The sequence below is a fragment of the Hyperolius riggenbachi genome, chromosome 4, assembly GCF_040937935.1.
Source record: "Hyperolius riggenbachi isolate aHypRig1 chromosome 4, aHypRig1.pri, whole genome shotgun sequence".
NCBI classification, from domain to species: Eukaryota; Metazoa; Chordata; class Amphibia; order Anura; family Hyperoliidae; genus Hyperolius; species Hyperolius riggenbachi.
This window is the reverse complement of record NC_090649.1, coordinates 227546298-227563388: the sequence shown is the minus strand read 5'-3', so window position 1 is coordinate 227563388 and position 17091 is coordinate 227546298. Positions and strand designations below refer to the sequence as shown.

The following is a 17091-nucleotide window of genomic DNA, read 5'->3' as shown; positions in this document are numbered from 1 at the left end:
GGGCATCAGTAGTTTTAGCACTCTGATCCATGTGGGAGTAGCTGGCGCCTGGCAATAGTGAGGGTGAACACAGACAAATGCTGCATAGTTCTATTCTGCCTCTCATGGATCCATTTCAAATCCCCATCAATCTGTCAATCTCAGTTCTCTTTATGCATATATAGTGTTAGCATCTTTAGGTGTCCCTCTTTTCCATCCCTGAAAACTTGTAAGAATAAAGCTGGAATTAGGCTCTAGTCACAATAACATGTGAATAGAGCCTAATTCTACTGGGTGAAAAATTACCTCCAGTGATAATTACCATTTTTTTTTTGAGTATTCACAAAAAAATTACAGAGTGTGATAAATGTCTGATAAAAGTGCGGTAAAACAGTAAGTAATATGTACAGAAATAAAGCTTTTTTGACTATTAGGGCAGCCCATATGCTTGCCACCAATTACACAGAGACGAACCAGGAAAACCTGTCACTTTTAAAGTGGGACCTCAACTCTTGCGTAGGACAGCCCCGTGGCTGAAAACACCCTAAATCACCCTAAACTCTCTGGTGTACATCGTGGGCTCCTTCCGCATAGAGGCAGAGCATTTGGCTGCAGCTCTGCCTATATGCGCGTCAATCAGCGTGGATCGCCGCCTCTCCCCCGCCCCCCTCAGTTTTCCTTCACTGAGAGGAGAGGCGGAGATACGCACTGATTGACGAGCATAGAGGCGGCAGCAAAATCCACGACCAAGAAAGTCGTGGATTTTGCCGTGCGAGTTAGGGTGTTTTCAGCCACGGGGATGTGGCGATTTAATGCTGGGCATACACGGATAAGATTATGCGCCGGATCGAGCCACTGGCTCGATCCCAGCTTGTCCCCGCCGGCGCCTGGATCGATCACAGCTTGTCCCCGCCGGCGCCTGGATCGATCACAGCTTGTCCCCGCTGGCGCCTGGATCGATCCCAGCTTGTCCCCGCGGGCGCTCCTTATCTTCCGCTCGATTCTCCGCTATTGTCTGCCCGCAGGGATTCGAGCGGGGAATCTATCCGGCTGGTCATCGGACCTGACGGATATTATCAATCGAGCCATCAGCGGCTCCGTGTATGCCCAGCATTAGAGGGGCAATAATGTTAATGGGTTTTTAAAGTAAAAACCTAATTTTTTGGAGACCCCAGAGTCTCTTTTAAGGTTATTATGCTGTTGCTTATCTTTTAGAGCAGAGAGGAATTTCCTCCTCGGCATCTATAAAATCATCTAAAAGACTATATGAGGTCTGAAAGTGCGCCTTGAGATTAGACACACTCGTCTTCTCTGCCTTCTATGTAAAATTGACATAAACTCAAGTAAACAAAGCTCAGAAGGCTCCATCCTAAAGGCCTAAAGCAGAGAAGTGATAATTATCACCTACCATTTGTAGGTGATAAAAAAAATCCTTAATTAACACTAACTATTCAATTGAGAATCTCAAATTGGAGATACATTTTGATAGATATTTTGGTCGCTATTTATCACTACCTAAAATTACCTCATGCGGTAACTCATTGTGAATAGAGCCCAATGTCTATGGCTGCAAAACTTATAAGAATGTCAAACAGTGGACTGGTCACAGATGTCTGGATTGATGTATGCTTCTACTCCCAACAGATAGCATCACCTTAAAAAACTTCAAGAGGAAAAAAAAAACACACTCGGAAGATCAATAAATGGTGTTTTGCTTTTCTCAGAAGTTTACTAGGTACATCACCAGCTCCCCAGATTGTTTGATCATTAACTTCAGTTAATAAGACTGAGCAAACGTAGCAGAGTTTTTCTCTGCAGAGGTCAGTGTCATTGTAAGCACAGGACATGGTGGTTTTTTTTGTTTGTTTTTTTGTCACTAAAGAGCTTTTTTGAATTAATTTAGTGATGTAACATCCATGCAGTGACATCTCTCAGCACTGCTGGGGTAGGACTTGTGATTTTTACACAGATGGTAATCGTTTGGGACAAAAGCAAACATGAGAACTGTGTGGGCAGTAAAGAGTAGGGTAACATTGCAATGTGTTATTGTACATGCCAGACACACACACACACACACACACACGCACGCACGCACGCGCACACACACACCTACCTAAAGAGAACGACGGGTCCGTCACACCCTCCCGCTGGGCGGTCGTTCTCCCGACAGTAGTGCGTGTGTACAGTCTGTCTGCAGACTGATAAGGCTGTTTCTGAACGATCCGCTCAGCGGACCCGTCGTTCTCTTTAGTAGTGAGTGTGTACGCACCTTTTGATCAACCTTAAATCAATGATAGTAAATATGATGTGTACTGTATCGGCTTACACAATACGGGGGCATGTGGGACCTCCCCAGCTTCTAGGTTCCCTGTGTTTCTTCTGTTTCTCTAGCAACTTACTCAGTTATTGGTGTACCTATCTATTGGCTGTAATTCTGAAAAGTCCATTTTATTTTCTTTATTAGTAACCTATGCATAATTTTTCTTCGGATCATTTTTTCCTTACACTTTCTTTGCCGTTCAGGTAGTCAGTGCTGTAATAAGTTAAGACTTCAGGCAAATGCATTTGTCACTTTATATTGTTTTATAAACCGTTCTACAACCCTGCTTGATTTACTTTCCAGATTGTTTTATTTGCTCTGAAAGCTGTCATTGCATTTCATTCTTAGCTACAGTATTTATATATTGGAATGTACCCAGTGATTATTTGTGAGCTGTCTGCTGATCTAGACACTAAAGGTAGCCATACATCTAGCGATGTATGGGCAGATTCGACCAAGAGACAAATATCTCTGTAATTGAATCTGATAAGAGGGAGATCTGTCAGCTGCCTATAAACCACAGACCAATTCCTGATCAATTTCATGCTGAAATCGATCCGGAATTGGCCTTGTGCGCTGCATCCATCCGCTTCGATGCCCTGATGCTGTTCCTCAATGAAAAATGTCTCCCCGGTGCCCCATGCAAGGTATATATTCCCTGTCCATGGCCTGCGCTTGTCCCCTGCTGGATTCCAGGATTCCTCCATTCTGCATACACACACGCCCCACATGGTTTTCTAGTAAGGGTGCCCCAAGTGGTTTTAATAGAAGACCGCATGTATGAAGCAAGGAGTGCGCCTGGATCAGCGGAGGGACAAGCGCAGGCCATGGACAGGTAATGCATACCTTTCAAGGGGCACCGGGGAGACATTTTTCATTAGGGGACTAATTTCCATCCTGAAATAGGTTGCATTGTTAAGTTGGGCATGCACTTGGCAGCACCTATTTTCATCCAATTCGATTACAATAATTGAATCAGATGGTCGATGGTCTGCCGTCTGAAATCCATCGTTCCCGTCGATCTATCCGTGCGGAAGATTTTTCTCGGTCGCCGGCGGGTCGGGAGTGCGTCGATAGCGGCGTTCGAATGCCCGACGACCGACGCAATACAGCGGAGATACATTACCTGCTCCGCCGCCGCGAGTCCCCCGCTGTCACCTCCCGTCTCCCGGCTGGCATGTTGTCCGCATTACGGCATCTGGCATAACTTCCTGTGTCACTGCAGTGACAGCGGAAGTACAGATATAGGGCGCTCTATTTGAACTTCCGCTGTCCCTGGAGTGACAGAAAGTTATACGTGGATGCCGGATGTGTGATGTGGAAGGTGATGGGAGAAGATGCCAGCCGGGAGCCGATGCGGAGAAGATGCCGGGTCCAGGCGGAGAAGAAGACAGCGGTGGACCGGGGGACTCGCGCCGGCCGGAACAGGTAATGTATGCGGGGGCAGGGACGGCAGCAGCGGCAGCTCCACAGATTGTGATTGGTTTCAGGCTGAAATCGATTCACAATCTGTTTGCAGTAAGGTGGCCATACGATCCCTCTCTGATCGGATTCGATCAGAGAGGGCTCTATCTTTTGGTCGAATCTGATGGCAAATCGACCAGTGTATGGCCACCTTTTAGATATACAAATCTTGCACTGTTTATCTTGATATTGGCTAGGACAGGTTGAAGAGCTTTGATCTTCTAGCTTGTCCATTCTTCTCCTTTCCTCTATCTACAGTATGTCATTTCTTTCAGCTTGTGGCTGCACAGCATGGTGGGTAGTCTCCCATTCTACATGCTGCTGGTTTCTGTAGCTAGCTAGGTAATGCCAGGGAAAAATTCCATCAGCTTATGTGCTGTATGAGATCTGTGTTGCCTTTTCTTCCAAGGCACACATTTGGACTTCTGTTTTACTTCAGCATATTGTAAATAATTAAGTCTTATGTGCCAACGCCTTGAACATATGTTTCCAACAAAAATATTTAGCTGCTGAGTGTAAAGCATCCCAGGAATCATCCATGACTCTGTGTGAGATCGGTTTCAGAACATTTAAAGTGGCCTGCAACTAATATCTCCTTACTTTTTTTTTAACTGTTCTAGCAAATGTGTTGTAGAATGGTTCTTGGCAGTAATAGTTAGTGTCTGGAACTGAATTCCAGTTAGACTATTTAGTGAAAACCGTGAATTGAAGTAATTTGGGCGCCATCAAAAGACTGAGCCCAAATTTCTTTAAAAATAGCAGCTGGCAGCCGAATTACATCTTTCCCCTAAGTCCATGGTGGCCTGCAGGGGGAATAGTAATTAACGCTGTCAGGACTTTTGCAGGAGCAGAGTAAGCCGTTTATTGGCTTCATTCAGCGCCCAAATTTCCCGGTGCCTTTTTTGTCTGTACGCCTGAGGATAGAGTACTCTGACCTTGTGTGCAGCCTGGGTGTATGACTTGATGGGGAACTAAACTTCAGAAATCTTGGCTGTCCTCAAATATTTGAACAATCACTAAAAACATTGAACACCTCATACCCTCCAGAGGATCTTCCAACCCTAGTACTCTCTAACACATCACAGGTGAACAGTTCATTTGCCCCCTATACGGGCCTCCCAAACATTTTACCGACTGCAGTTGTACAGAATACTGCAGCTAGGTTGCTAACAATCGATCCCTGCTATTGTCACATAACACCTTTTCTTCACTCATGCCACTTGTTCACCATCATGGAGAATCCTCTGCAACATTGGACTACAAACATTCAAATCCCTGCACAATATAATCCCTGGACACCTGAGGCTACGTTCACAGTGGTCAGTTGCATTATGCATGCGTTATGACTGACCTGCAATGGAGACTGGATATTAGGTCTGATCACTGCAGAGATTGATGCAATACAACTGTACCTGTAGGCCCCCTGCATATATCACAGCCTTGTCAATCTAAAGAATACCTCTTGTAGTCTAACCTCATTCTGGGTGGTTGTTTATAATTTTTTAATAGTTTGTAATTTTTTTTGTATCCGATCTGTTGAAAATATTGAATAGAGTGTGTCTACCTGAACAATCTTAATTAGTTGTACATCTAATGCAGGGCAATACAAATTCCAGAGGCCAGGTAGCCAGTGTGGCTAAAAATACGTCTGTGCATCTGCATAACTTTTTCTACCACCAGTAGACAGTCGTTTGCATTCATGTGCATAATGCCTAATTCATGTAACATTTGTACATTTGGCAGATAAATGTTACTATGTTTAAGTGTTCAGCACTCAGGTGCTGTAAATATTTTAGTGGTGGGGACATACCGGTACTTGCCACCAGTGTGTTGTTTTTTTTTGGGGGGGGGGGGGCTTCTGTACTTGTCAGCACTGAGTGGTGGGAGTCTTACAAAGTGGGTAGACTGACTACTAGAGCATATGATCAGCAGCATAAGGAGTGGGATAGATCCCTTAGTGGTGCGTTCAGGCTGTCACAAAAGGCAGGCAGCTCTAAAGTCCAAATGACACTGTAAAATAAAATATATAAAAAGAAAGGGCACTCTGAGGAACATAAACGTGCGGTAGGTTACTGTCCTATCCAGGACAGGTCTCACCTGAGCGAATGTGGCTGTCGGTCTCGATCAACCTATGTATGCATGTGTCCCTCTCAGACTGCCGGGAACCGGGCTCTCCGTTGCAGGATAGAAGACTTCTGGCATTGATGTCAGTGGCGTAGACTGGCTGCCGGGGGAGAGGTTCCAGCTGACACGAATGGACGTGGGACATTAGCAGTTATCACGCTTTTGTGAATCGAGCCTCATGTGTGTTTGTTTGCAGGAAAACATAGAAGCTACTGTAATTGATAGAGAACGTGCACACAGTGCTGCACTGCTGTTAGGTTTTTCGTTCCTGTGTGCAAAAAATGCACTTGGCGGGGTCTGGCAACAATGGGGCCCCTGCAGCAGTCAGGGTCCCTGTGGTAATTGTCCCCTTTGGCTAAATGGCAACCCTGGCCCTGTATGTACATCAGTGGCCTTACCACAGTGTGCCCTCAATTGGTTTGCAGATAGTTCTCAGTGGAGCTGATGAGATTATGGCTACCCGGTAATGCTGGCTTGAATATTTTGCATTTTCATTTTTGACCTATAGCTGCATGCACATACAGTATCTGATCATAATCATCCAGTCTCGCCATTTTTTTTTAAACTTGGGTAAATTATCTTTGTAAAGGCATGCGTCAAGTGTCTGGGTTTACTCTTATGAAAAACTGATCAGCCCAGAGTAGCAACAAAAGTTAAAGTTAATTTACAGCATCTCCCCATTTTCCCTCTCCAGTCGTGGTGGATAACTATGAACAAGAATGATTGGCCAATCTGAGCCTACCTGTTTGTGTCTGAATTGTTCCCTTTTGGCAGCTGCAGTGAGATCCCATGCTTTGCACCCTGTTTGCATGTCCAGCAGCCCTTAAAGTGAATGGGAACCGCATTTTAAAAAAAATGAAGCAAATACTTACCTAAGGAGAGGGGAGGCTCTGGGTTGTATAGAGCCTTCCATCTCCTCTCTCGGTGCTCTCCATCCTGTGCTGGATACCCCCCCCCCCCCCCCCGATTCGATCCCCCGCTGAAAGGGTATTTGGAAGTCTTTGGGAGCCATGTCCTCCCGAAGACGTGCGGCTCCATACTGCACAGGCGTGAGCGTGCAAGAGAGCGTGCTTGCGCAGGTGCAGTACAGGGCTGCCATTCTTCAAGAGCACTCCGGCTCCCTGAAGACTTCTAAAGCCTCTTTCGGCCAGGTAAAGCAGTATTTGACTAATTTTAGTCAAATACTGCTGCCGGGCGAGCCAGCACTGGAACGAGGGGACCAGGAGAGGATCGGGAAGGCTCTATAGGACCCAGAGCCTTCCCTCTCCTTGGGTAAGTATCTGTCTCATTTTTTTAAATGCGGTTCCCATTCACTTTAACATAACACCAAGCTTGAGGCAATGTTTATGTACAGTGCTATTCTATATTTGTTAATTAATTTGTAACTTTTCTGTATATTCTGTACAGGTTGAAAAAGTGGAAAGCTGTAATCGCACCAGACTGTCATGATGTTGGAAGAAGATATGGAAGTGGCCATTAAAGTGGTGGTAGTAGGGAATGGTGCTGTTGGAAAATCCAGTATGATCCAGCGATACTGTAAGGGGATATTTACAAAGGATTACAAGAAAACAATTGGAGTGGATTTCTTGGAAAGACAAATTCAGTATGTAGTCTGCAGCTATTTATTTTATTATTTCTCCTTACTAAATAATATGATATGGCTAACCCCTTGATAATTATGCAAGAGTAATTTGCCATGCATTGTTTTATTAGGATAGGGATTCTCAACCAGAGAAACCTGACGTTTCTTGAGAACCCATAAGGCATTTTGTGTCATCTGACACTTATGTAGGACAGTATAGCCCCACTTTCTGCTTTATCAGTGTAGCTACAAGCCAAGTGGCGGATGGATACTTTCTGCGACCCTCCTTTTTTTTTTTTCTTTGTAATGGGGGGGGGGGGGGGGGGCAAAGATTGCTCAACAGCACAGTATATGTTGACATTTGATTTAAATTTTGCAGTGATTTGGTTCCCTGAGATCTGGATTTCATAAGGGTTCCTCAAAGTACGAACGAATGAGAGAGGCATTATTAATAGGCATACACTGTGTAATTTTTTATTTATTTTTTTACTAACTTAACCACTTCACAACTGAGGGGTTTTCCCCTTAAAAACCAGAGCATTTTTCACTCCTCCCAGGCAGTCTTCATTCATTTATTTATTAGGCAATATGATTGGTTATTGGGGACTGGGGTCCCCAAAACCAATCATTGGACTGTGGAGCTGGTGTGCACGTGCGCGCGCGATCGCGCGCTGCACCTTTGTTTACAACTGTTGTTATGAATGAAGACTGCCTCAAGCAGAGGCAGTCTCCATTCATTTATTTGTCATGTGGTATGATTGGTTATTGGGGACTGAGGTCCCCAATAACCAATCATTGGACTGCAGGGGCTGTGCGGGTGGGTGTGTGCACGCGCGATCGCGTGATCGCGCGCACACGGACACAATAACAATGTGCCGGCGGTTTGTTATGAAGACTGCTTCTCTTTGAAGCAGCCTTCATACATCAATCGGGGACTCTAATTGGATTTAGGAACACTTGTTCCTAATGTCCAATTAGTCAACTGCTGTGCGGGCTGGCTAGAGTGTGCGAGCGTGTTGCCCCGCCCACTCCCGGCATGTAAACAGAAACATACGCCTTTCTCCGTCCCTGGGGGTGAAGCAGTGCGCAGAGGGACGGAGAAATTTAGCACTGCGGAAGTAAAGTGGTTAATAGTTACATTTAGTATATAGACAATATTGAGAACTTGTTTTAATAGTCAAACACTGTTCCAACATGTCTCTTCTTTATTGCAATAAGAGCACCAGGAGCCTAGCTTTATGCGATTTATAGTTCACATGTACTTGTTACCTCTCTACTAAACTGGCCACATTCCCAGGACTTTATACCTGCTGTAATTATTTGGGGTGTAAACAAAAGCTGTTAACTGCCTAGGCTTTCCAGAAATGTTTTGCACTGTCATAAAGATCTTTTATGTTTTTGTTAAGTTTTTTTTTTGCTCTTTTAAACTTCACATGGCAAGTGAAGCAGACTCATGGAAAAAAGCATTTAGACTTTGGACATCAACAACCCTTGTTCAGAGGATGCAAATAGTTGACCATTAATCAATTTATCCTAAAAATGTGTTTAGTGTGTTACTAAACACCAACTATAAAACTAACTCAGCTATTGTAATGATTAAACTAGCTGCTACAGAGTCTAAAATGTAATTGCGCTCATGGAGTGACACCCTCAAGTTGCACGATTAACGACTTGACCACTATAGGTTATGTTCCCATTATGGGCCAGTGCAATTTTCATATTACAGCGTTACTCCCATTAATTCGCCAATAACTTTACCACTACTTATCACATCTAAATTATTTTGCCACAAAATGGGCTCTTGGTAGGTGATTATTTATTTATATATGTATGTATATATATATATATATATATATATATATATATATATATATATATATATATATATATATATATATATATATATATATATATATATATATACACACACTTTATTTTATATGCATTTTAAAGTGACAAATGTAAAACATTCTCTATTCCTCAATTTTCAACCCTAAACTATAGTTAAAACCCATACATTGGTCTCAATTCTGGTAGGGTTATCAAACACATTACCTCATGTGAGGTAATTTACCTCATGAGGTAATGACATTTAGCAATTCTGGTAGGTTTTAGTCATGTTTTACCTCATGAGGTAAATTATGAGGTAATTCATGAGGTAATTTACTAAAAATAGCTATTCTCATGGAAATTAGGGGGCATGTTAGCACATAATTTACCGATCAGTTTAAGACCTGCCTGTACCTGGAGGTAAGGTCAATTTGCATGCATTTTGCAGTTTTTAGTGGAGTTCCTACTGATGTTTTAGTGTCGTTCCTATTCAGGTTGTGTACCGTATATACTCGCATATAAGCCGACCCCCCAACTTTTACCTGAAAAACCAGGAAAAATGATTGACCCCCATATAACCTGGGGGTAGGAAATGCTGGATTGGTGCAGGCTGCGTGACCCCCTAGTGTGTCCCAGTATAGCTAGTATAGTGCCCAGTATGGGTAGGTAGTGCCCTAGTATAGTGCACAGTATGGGTAGGTAGTACCCCAGTATAGCTAGTATAGTGCCCAGTATAGGTAGTATAGTGCCCAGTATAGGTAGGTAGTGTCCAGCATAGCTAGTATAGTGCCCAGTATGGGTAGGTAGTGCCCCAGTATAGCTAGTATAGTGCCCAGTATGGGTAGGTAGTGCCCCAGTATAGCTAGTATAGTGCCCAGTATGGGTAGGTAGTGTCAAGCATAGCTAGTATAGTGCCCAGTATAGCTAGTATAGTGCCCAGTATGGGTAGGTAGTGCCCCAGTATAGCTAGTAAAGTGCACAGTATAGCTACTATAGTGCCCATTATAGCTAGTATAGTGCCCAGTATAGTGCCCAGTATGGGTAGGTAGTGCCCCAGTATAGCTAGTAAATTGCCCAGTATAGCTAGTAAAGTGCCCAGTATAGCTGGTATAGTGCCCAGTATAGCTAGTATAGTGCCCACCAGTATAGCGCCCTCCCCGCTCCCCCTGCGGCCGCCGCTGCTATTACCTGCTCAGACAGCCAGTGGCCGCTTCTTCTAACCCGGGTTCCCCTCTCCAATCTCTATGCGTAATACCGGTGTTTCACAGCAGCGCGCCCGGCGCTGCTGCTGTGACGAGGCAGGGTGCAGGAAAGAGCTCGGCTTCCTGTAACAGCGATGTGTATCGCCGTTACCAGGGGAACCGCTCTTTCCTGCCCCCTGCCTCGTCACAGCAGCAGCGCCGGGCGCGCTGTTGTGAAACACCGGTATTACGCATGGAGATTGGAGAGGGGAACCCGAGTTAGCGGAAGTGGCTGCTGGCTGTCTGAGCAGGTAATAGCAGCAGGGGCGCGTGGAGGGCGGCGGGGGGGGGGGGGGGGAGCCACGGACCACCACAAACAGGACTCGCATACAAGCCGACCGCCCAACTTTTGGCCCCCTTTTTGGGGGTCAAAAATTCGGCTTGTATGCGAGTATATACGGTAATAGAAAAGAATTGTGGAAATAAAACTCCAAATATTTACTGATTTATTTATTTATTTTAATAAGGGATGTTTATAGTTATACTTTTCATAGGTTGCTACATAATCAAATACACCTTCCTCCCTCAAAAAAAAATAAAAAAAAAAAAAAAAAAAAATCTTCCAAACTTATGGAAGACAAATCCTAACTTATGGAAGACAATTAAAGACTACTATTTTTTATTTACTGCATGCTTACCACTGAAATACCTCATGTTTTACCACACTTTATGCATTTACCTCATGTTTTACCGCATGTTTTACCTCATGTTCGGAAATTGAGAAAAATCTTTCAGAATTGCTATAGAAAGAGGTAAATGCCTCATGAGGTATTTTACCTACAAAAAATATTTACCTCACATAGCTACCAGAATTGAGGCCATTGTATTTGCCTATTTCTCCTGGTTATTACAACATTTAAATTATGTCCCTAGTACAATGTATGGAGAGCATATTTTATTTGGAAATAAAAGTGTATTTTTTTCTGTTTGTTTATATTATTTCACTAATTATAAGCCCTTATTAGCAAAAATATCAGTAATATGACATACATACATAAAAAAAAGTTAGTCCCTAAGGTATCTATTTATGTAATTATTTTAAATGCTGTCACTTTGTTTTTGTTTTCTTTACAAGTGTTGAATTTTGGTAACCATGGGGGAGAAGAAAGAGTAGAAGGGATTAATAACTATATTTACTGCAAGTTTAGTTCTTACTGCAAGTTTGTTCATGCAACTACAGTGGCACTGCAACAAATTCCCTGGCTTTTCAAATATCCTATTATAGTCTAATATGACCCAGGTGAGGGTATTATTGCTACTTCGTAAAAGACAATTTATAATATATCCAGTCCAGGTTAGCAGGATTACTCATTTCCCCCATGGTCTCCAGTACAGTGAAAGTTTTTTATGAATGAGGTCTAGGGTCAGTTCCCATTGTGGGTATACTATGTGGCTTCCCGTTTTGGTTTCCTATGGTCTCAGGTTTCTTCAAAGATGACTTACTGTACAATGTAGCCCCAAAACATGGTGGTAGGTGAATGACCAGACTGGCTCAAGCAGAGCCGGAACAAGGGCCTCCAGCAACCAAGGCTGAGACACCAAAGTGCTCCCATCCATCCATCCTACCCCAGCCGTCACACACTGATTGCTATTAGACTAAAGGTGGCCACTAACTGTCCAATTTCTAGCGAAAAATCGTTTGAGCGATCAGAAATTCTGATCGGACGAAAAATCGTCTACTACACCATCAACTAACCAATCATTGCTTCCTATCTATCACGACCAACGAGAAAATCCAAATTTTGGTTCGACGAAAATTCAATCGGACGATTGTTTTTATAATCGTTCATTATCGATTGTGCCCATCAACGGAGATTATTTACAACCAATACAATCAGAATTTCTGATCGCTCAATCGAATTTTCGCGAGAAATTGGACCATTAGTGGCCAGCATTAGAGGCGCTCCAAAGCTCCCAACACCTTAATCTCTAGGTATCTGGCTTGCAGGCACTGCCATGTATCCTCTTTTCTTATTTCTCTCTGCTTCAAAAACACAATAGGGGAATGATAGCTGAGTGTGAGCTGTACGCCTCCTCCACTGCGCCCTGAGGCTAGAGCCTCTCTCGCCTCTGCCTCGGCCCGGCCCTGGGCTCAAGTGTGCTTATCTGTATGGCTGTGGTCCAAGCATTTAGGTGGCCGTATACTTATAGATTTGCAGCAGATTCGACCATAGATTTCTGTCAGATGCCTGTCAAGTGGAATCTCACAGGAATCTATCTGTGTGCCACACACTAGGAACAGATTTCCAATAGATTTCAGAATTAAATCTATTGGAAATCTATCTAAATGCATTATTGGACCATTAGATCCAATGCAACTCTATAGGTCAGTGATGGCTAACCTTGGCACTCCTGCTGTGGTGGAACTACAAGTCCCATGAGGCATTGCAATACTCTGACAGCTCTAAGCATAACTTGGGGAGGCAGAGGCATGATGGGATTTGTAGTTTTGTCACAGCTGGAGTGCCAAGGTTAGCCATCACTGCTATAGGCCATGGATCTGCTACCAGCAGCAGATTGCCCTAGATTGTCCATCCTGTCAGATCAAATCCATTGAAATCGGCCACAAATCGATCAACGATTTGATAGACTCAATTTATCATCGATGGCTGAAATCGACCAGTGTATGGGCCCCTTTAAGCTTTTTCAAGGTCAGGAGCAAGAGTGATTCACTTAGTAATACTATAGTAAAAATCCTGTAAAATTGTAGAGAAGCTAATGAGCTGTTTGCAGTGAAACCTCACTCTAATTGTATGGCATGGCCCAGGAGAGCTCATCACACATCGCCTCGTCACGGTACACTCATTATTCCTGTTCCTCACCTACCCGCCATCGTGGTGCCCGCCAATAACATAGCAGTAGTATAAGTAAATATCTGTCTAATAAAACTTGATGACCCAGGAAATATAGCAAGACCAGGAAAATATATGATGCATGGTAATAAAAACAAAAACTGCCATGTTTGTATATTCTTTTACACAAGTTATTCTATGTGTCCTTGTAGGATAAATGATGAAGATGTTCGGCTTATGCTGTGGGACACTGCTGGTCAAGAGGAATTTGATGCAATCACTAAAGCATATTATAGAGGTAAGGTTAATGTATACATTGGCGTGTAAATAACATATGCAAACTCTTACGTAATATGAAATTAGAGAATATATGTTGTGTATGGCAAGTCAGACCTTTAATTTCTCAGTGCGTGGAGGAGGTTTTATGATGTCACATAGTATAAAAATAGCTTGCTTATGTGACTCCTTCACCTCAGGGATATGGTGCACAAGATGCTATTGTAGCTGTGATTGGCGTGTAAACAGTTGCTGTAGTTGCTAACTGTGACACTGTAAAACAACTTGTCATTGTTTAGAATTGAAACATACTAGCAAAATATTGCTAACGAGTGCACTAACTAACAACTTTTTCTCATTAATGCAATTTGTTGCTGCATGGACATGTATTGCAGACATTTATAAGGTCTGTTTGGGGTCCTCCGCCATTGCTGGCTTCGCAGCTTGGGTCTGCAAGGAAGAGTTATATGGGTGTACAGATCAGAGAGCCCCATTAGAAGCCTCCAGCTCCCACTGGTTTGCTAAAAAAAACAATGGGAATCCTCCCTGAGCACCATGGAGGATTTTTATTGGTCCACCACTGTGTGTGTACAGAAGCTACTCGGCCATCGATCAACTTGGCAGATTCACTTGGCCTAGCACTGGCCAAGGGAATTGTTGACCCCACTCGCCTGCCACGGGACATCACTCACACTATGTCGGCCCTGCAGGCTAGCGAAGTGTCTGTACAGTGTCGCCTGAGGGATCAAGTACCGATCCCTGCCAGGCTATATGCCATGCATATTGAAAATGCTGCTTTTTTTTTTATTTATTTTTTTACAATGCCAATTTAAAATTAATCTTAAGGCCTCTTTTACATTTACCACGCTGCGGTACTCTTCTCCGACGCAGCTGATCACAGTGGCCATTAACCTCCCTGGCGTTCTGATTCTGTGCAGCCGCACGGCTGTGCATGGTTTTTAAGCCTAATTTTTTTTTTTTTTTAAATCATGTAGCTAGCCTATCACTAGCTACATGATACCCCCCCCCCCCCCCCCGTGCCGATTCCCGCCCACCCTTCCGATCGCCGCCGGCGATCATGCCCATCAAGAAATCCCGTTCTGAACAGGATTTCCTTCAGGGCTTCCCCGTCGCCATGGCGACGCCCGAAATGACATCATCAACGTCGTGACGTCATAGGGGGTGCCGATCCACCCCTCAGCGCTGCCTGGCACTGATTGGCCAGGCTGCGCACGGGGTCCCGGGGGGGCGCCCTATTTCGCGGCGGATCGGCGGCGAGCGGTGAAACACGCAGCTAACAAAGTGCTAGCTGCGTGTTTCAAAAAAAAAAAATTTCCAAATCGGCCCACTAGGGCCTGAGCGGTGCCCTCCGGCGTCACTGGAAGAGCTGAGCTCGTCCAGAACGCCAGGGAGGTTAAGATCTACGAGACAAGACACTGCCTCTGGTGTAAAACAACGGAAACCTTTCTGTTATTTCAGTGCATGTACAGAGGTTTTCCTGTGTATATAACAAGTGCAGTAAAATAACAATTTTCTGGGGGCCATCTATTTAGTCTACTGAAATGACTGATTTTGCACGTTTGCTCTCTAACCAATAAATGACTGGCAGATAATTGTAATGGTAGGTTTGTTGTAGCTGTGAGAGACAGAATAACAACAAAAGAACCCTCAAAAGCACAGTGCCACAAAGAGCTTGATGTGCATTGCAATGCGTGAAATAAGTATTTGATCCCCTATACTGGAAGTACCGGCACATATTGGATCAGGATCTAGATTCAATCCACAACTTACCCCGGGTTCAGCGTTGGATCTTTTTTATAACAAGGTAAAACAGGATGTAAAGGCTTTAATATACTCAAGAATGGAGTCTAATTTGACGAGGGAGGAGAAGGCATCACTGAAATGGCTTAAAGAGCAAAGGGAAGTAGTAATAAAACCCTCAGACAAAGGGGGGAATATCGTGTTGTGGCCAGTATCAATGTACCTAAAGGAATGCAAGAGTCAGTTGGAGGATGGGGTTACATATAGAAGATTGAAACGTGATCCCACTGAGAAACATCTCAACACCTTAAAACATATTCTCAGAACAGCAGTGGATGAGGGTGTTATGACCTGGAGCTCGGCCAATAAGTTGATTCCTACGCATCCCAAAAAAACAGTATGGTTCTGTATACCAAAAGTGCACAAAAGCATGTCCTGTCCACCAGGCCGACCAATTTGCTCGGCAATTGGGTCAGTCTTTGAGAACTTATCACAGTTCCTGGATTATAATTTAAGACCAATAGTGGAGGCCTTGCCATCTTTTTTGCTTGATACAACACATATATTGAATAGACTCCAAGAAGTGGAGTGGGAAGACAGGTTTCAACTAGCAAGTGTGGATGTAACCTCCCTATATAGTAGGATCCATCATACAGATGGTTTAGCAGCAGTGAGATCCTTCCTACCAGTGCTACAAGAAAGCCCCGAAGCGATCGAGTTCATCATGGCTGGCCTGGAGGCGATCCTGACCGGGAACTCCTTCCTCTTCGACGGCCAGTGGTACCATCAGGAGGTTGGTACTGCGATGGGGACCCCTGTGGCCCCCACGTTTGCCAACCTCTTCATGGGGCGCTGGGAGTTGGATCAGGTATTTTCCGGGAGGGGAGGAGTTTCCGCTCGGGTCCGCCTCTGGGCCAGATATATTGATGAAATCTTGATCATCTGGGAGGGGGAACAGATGGATTTTGAGAACTGGATCTCAACACTCAACCGAAATGACGTTAACCTCCACTTAACTTCAACGTGGGGGGGGCACCAATTGGATTTTTTAGATCTGAGAATTGAGATAGTGGATAATAGGATTACCACAAGAACATTTAGAAAAAACACAGCCTCAGAGATGGTCCTACATGGTGAGAGTTTCCATCCGGAAAAACTAAAGAACAGCCTACCATATAGCCAGATGTTGCGGATGAAACGTAACAACTCTGAGGAACAAGAGGGAATTAGACAAATCACTGAGGTGAGGGGTAGGTTTGCACAAAGAGGGTATAAAGAACAGACATTGAGATCTGCTGTGAATCGTGTACACGAAGTGCAAAGATCATCTCTCTTACAACCGAGTATAAAAAAGAGAAGGAATTGTTTTTTCATGCATTTTTCACATTCACCACTGGGTGACCTGATAGCGAACTCGGTGAAGAAGAATTGGAGTATCTTGCAAACAGACCCCTTATTACAGGATAAATGTGGGGAGTTACCTTGCATTTCCTTTAAAAGATGTAAAAACCTCAAGTCTGAGCTGGTTAGGAGTGAATTCCACACACCGCAAGAGAGAACCTGGTTAAATAGGTCCAAAGTGGTGGGCATGTACCCCTGCACGAAATGTATTTTCTGTAGATTTGTAAAACGTGGGGTTAGTTTCACACACATGGGTAAAGTGTATAGGAGTAAATATTTTTTCAACTGTTCCACTGAAATGACTGTTTATGCAGTGGTATG

The 17091-nt window shown here is 43.9% G+C and overlaps 1 protein-coding gene across 1 annotated transcript in view; it reads left to right on the top strand.

Moving 5' to 3' along the window:
• The window catches only part of RAB23 (RAB23, member RAS oncogene family), a 42580-nt gene that overhangs the window by 491 nt on the left and 24998 nt on the right, over positions 1-17091 (top strand). Inside the window, exons 2-3 of the mRNA XM_068281426.1 lie at positions 7295-7490; positions 13545-13630. Coding sequence (XP_068137527.1) covers positions 7333-7490; positions 13545-13630 — 244 coding nt within the window. The 5' untranslated portion in view covers positions 7295-7332. The remainder of the gene's footprint in view (positions 1-7294; positions 7491-13544; positions 13631-17091) is intronic.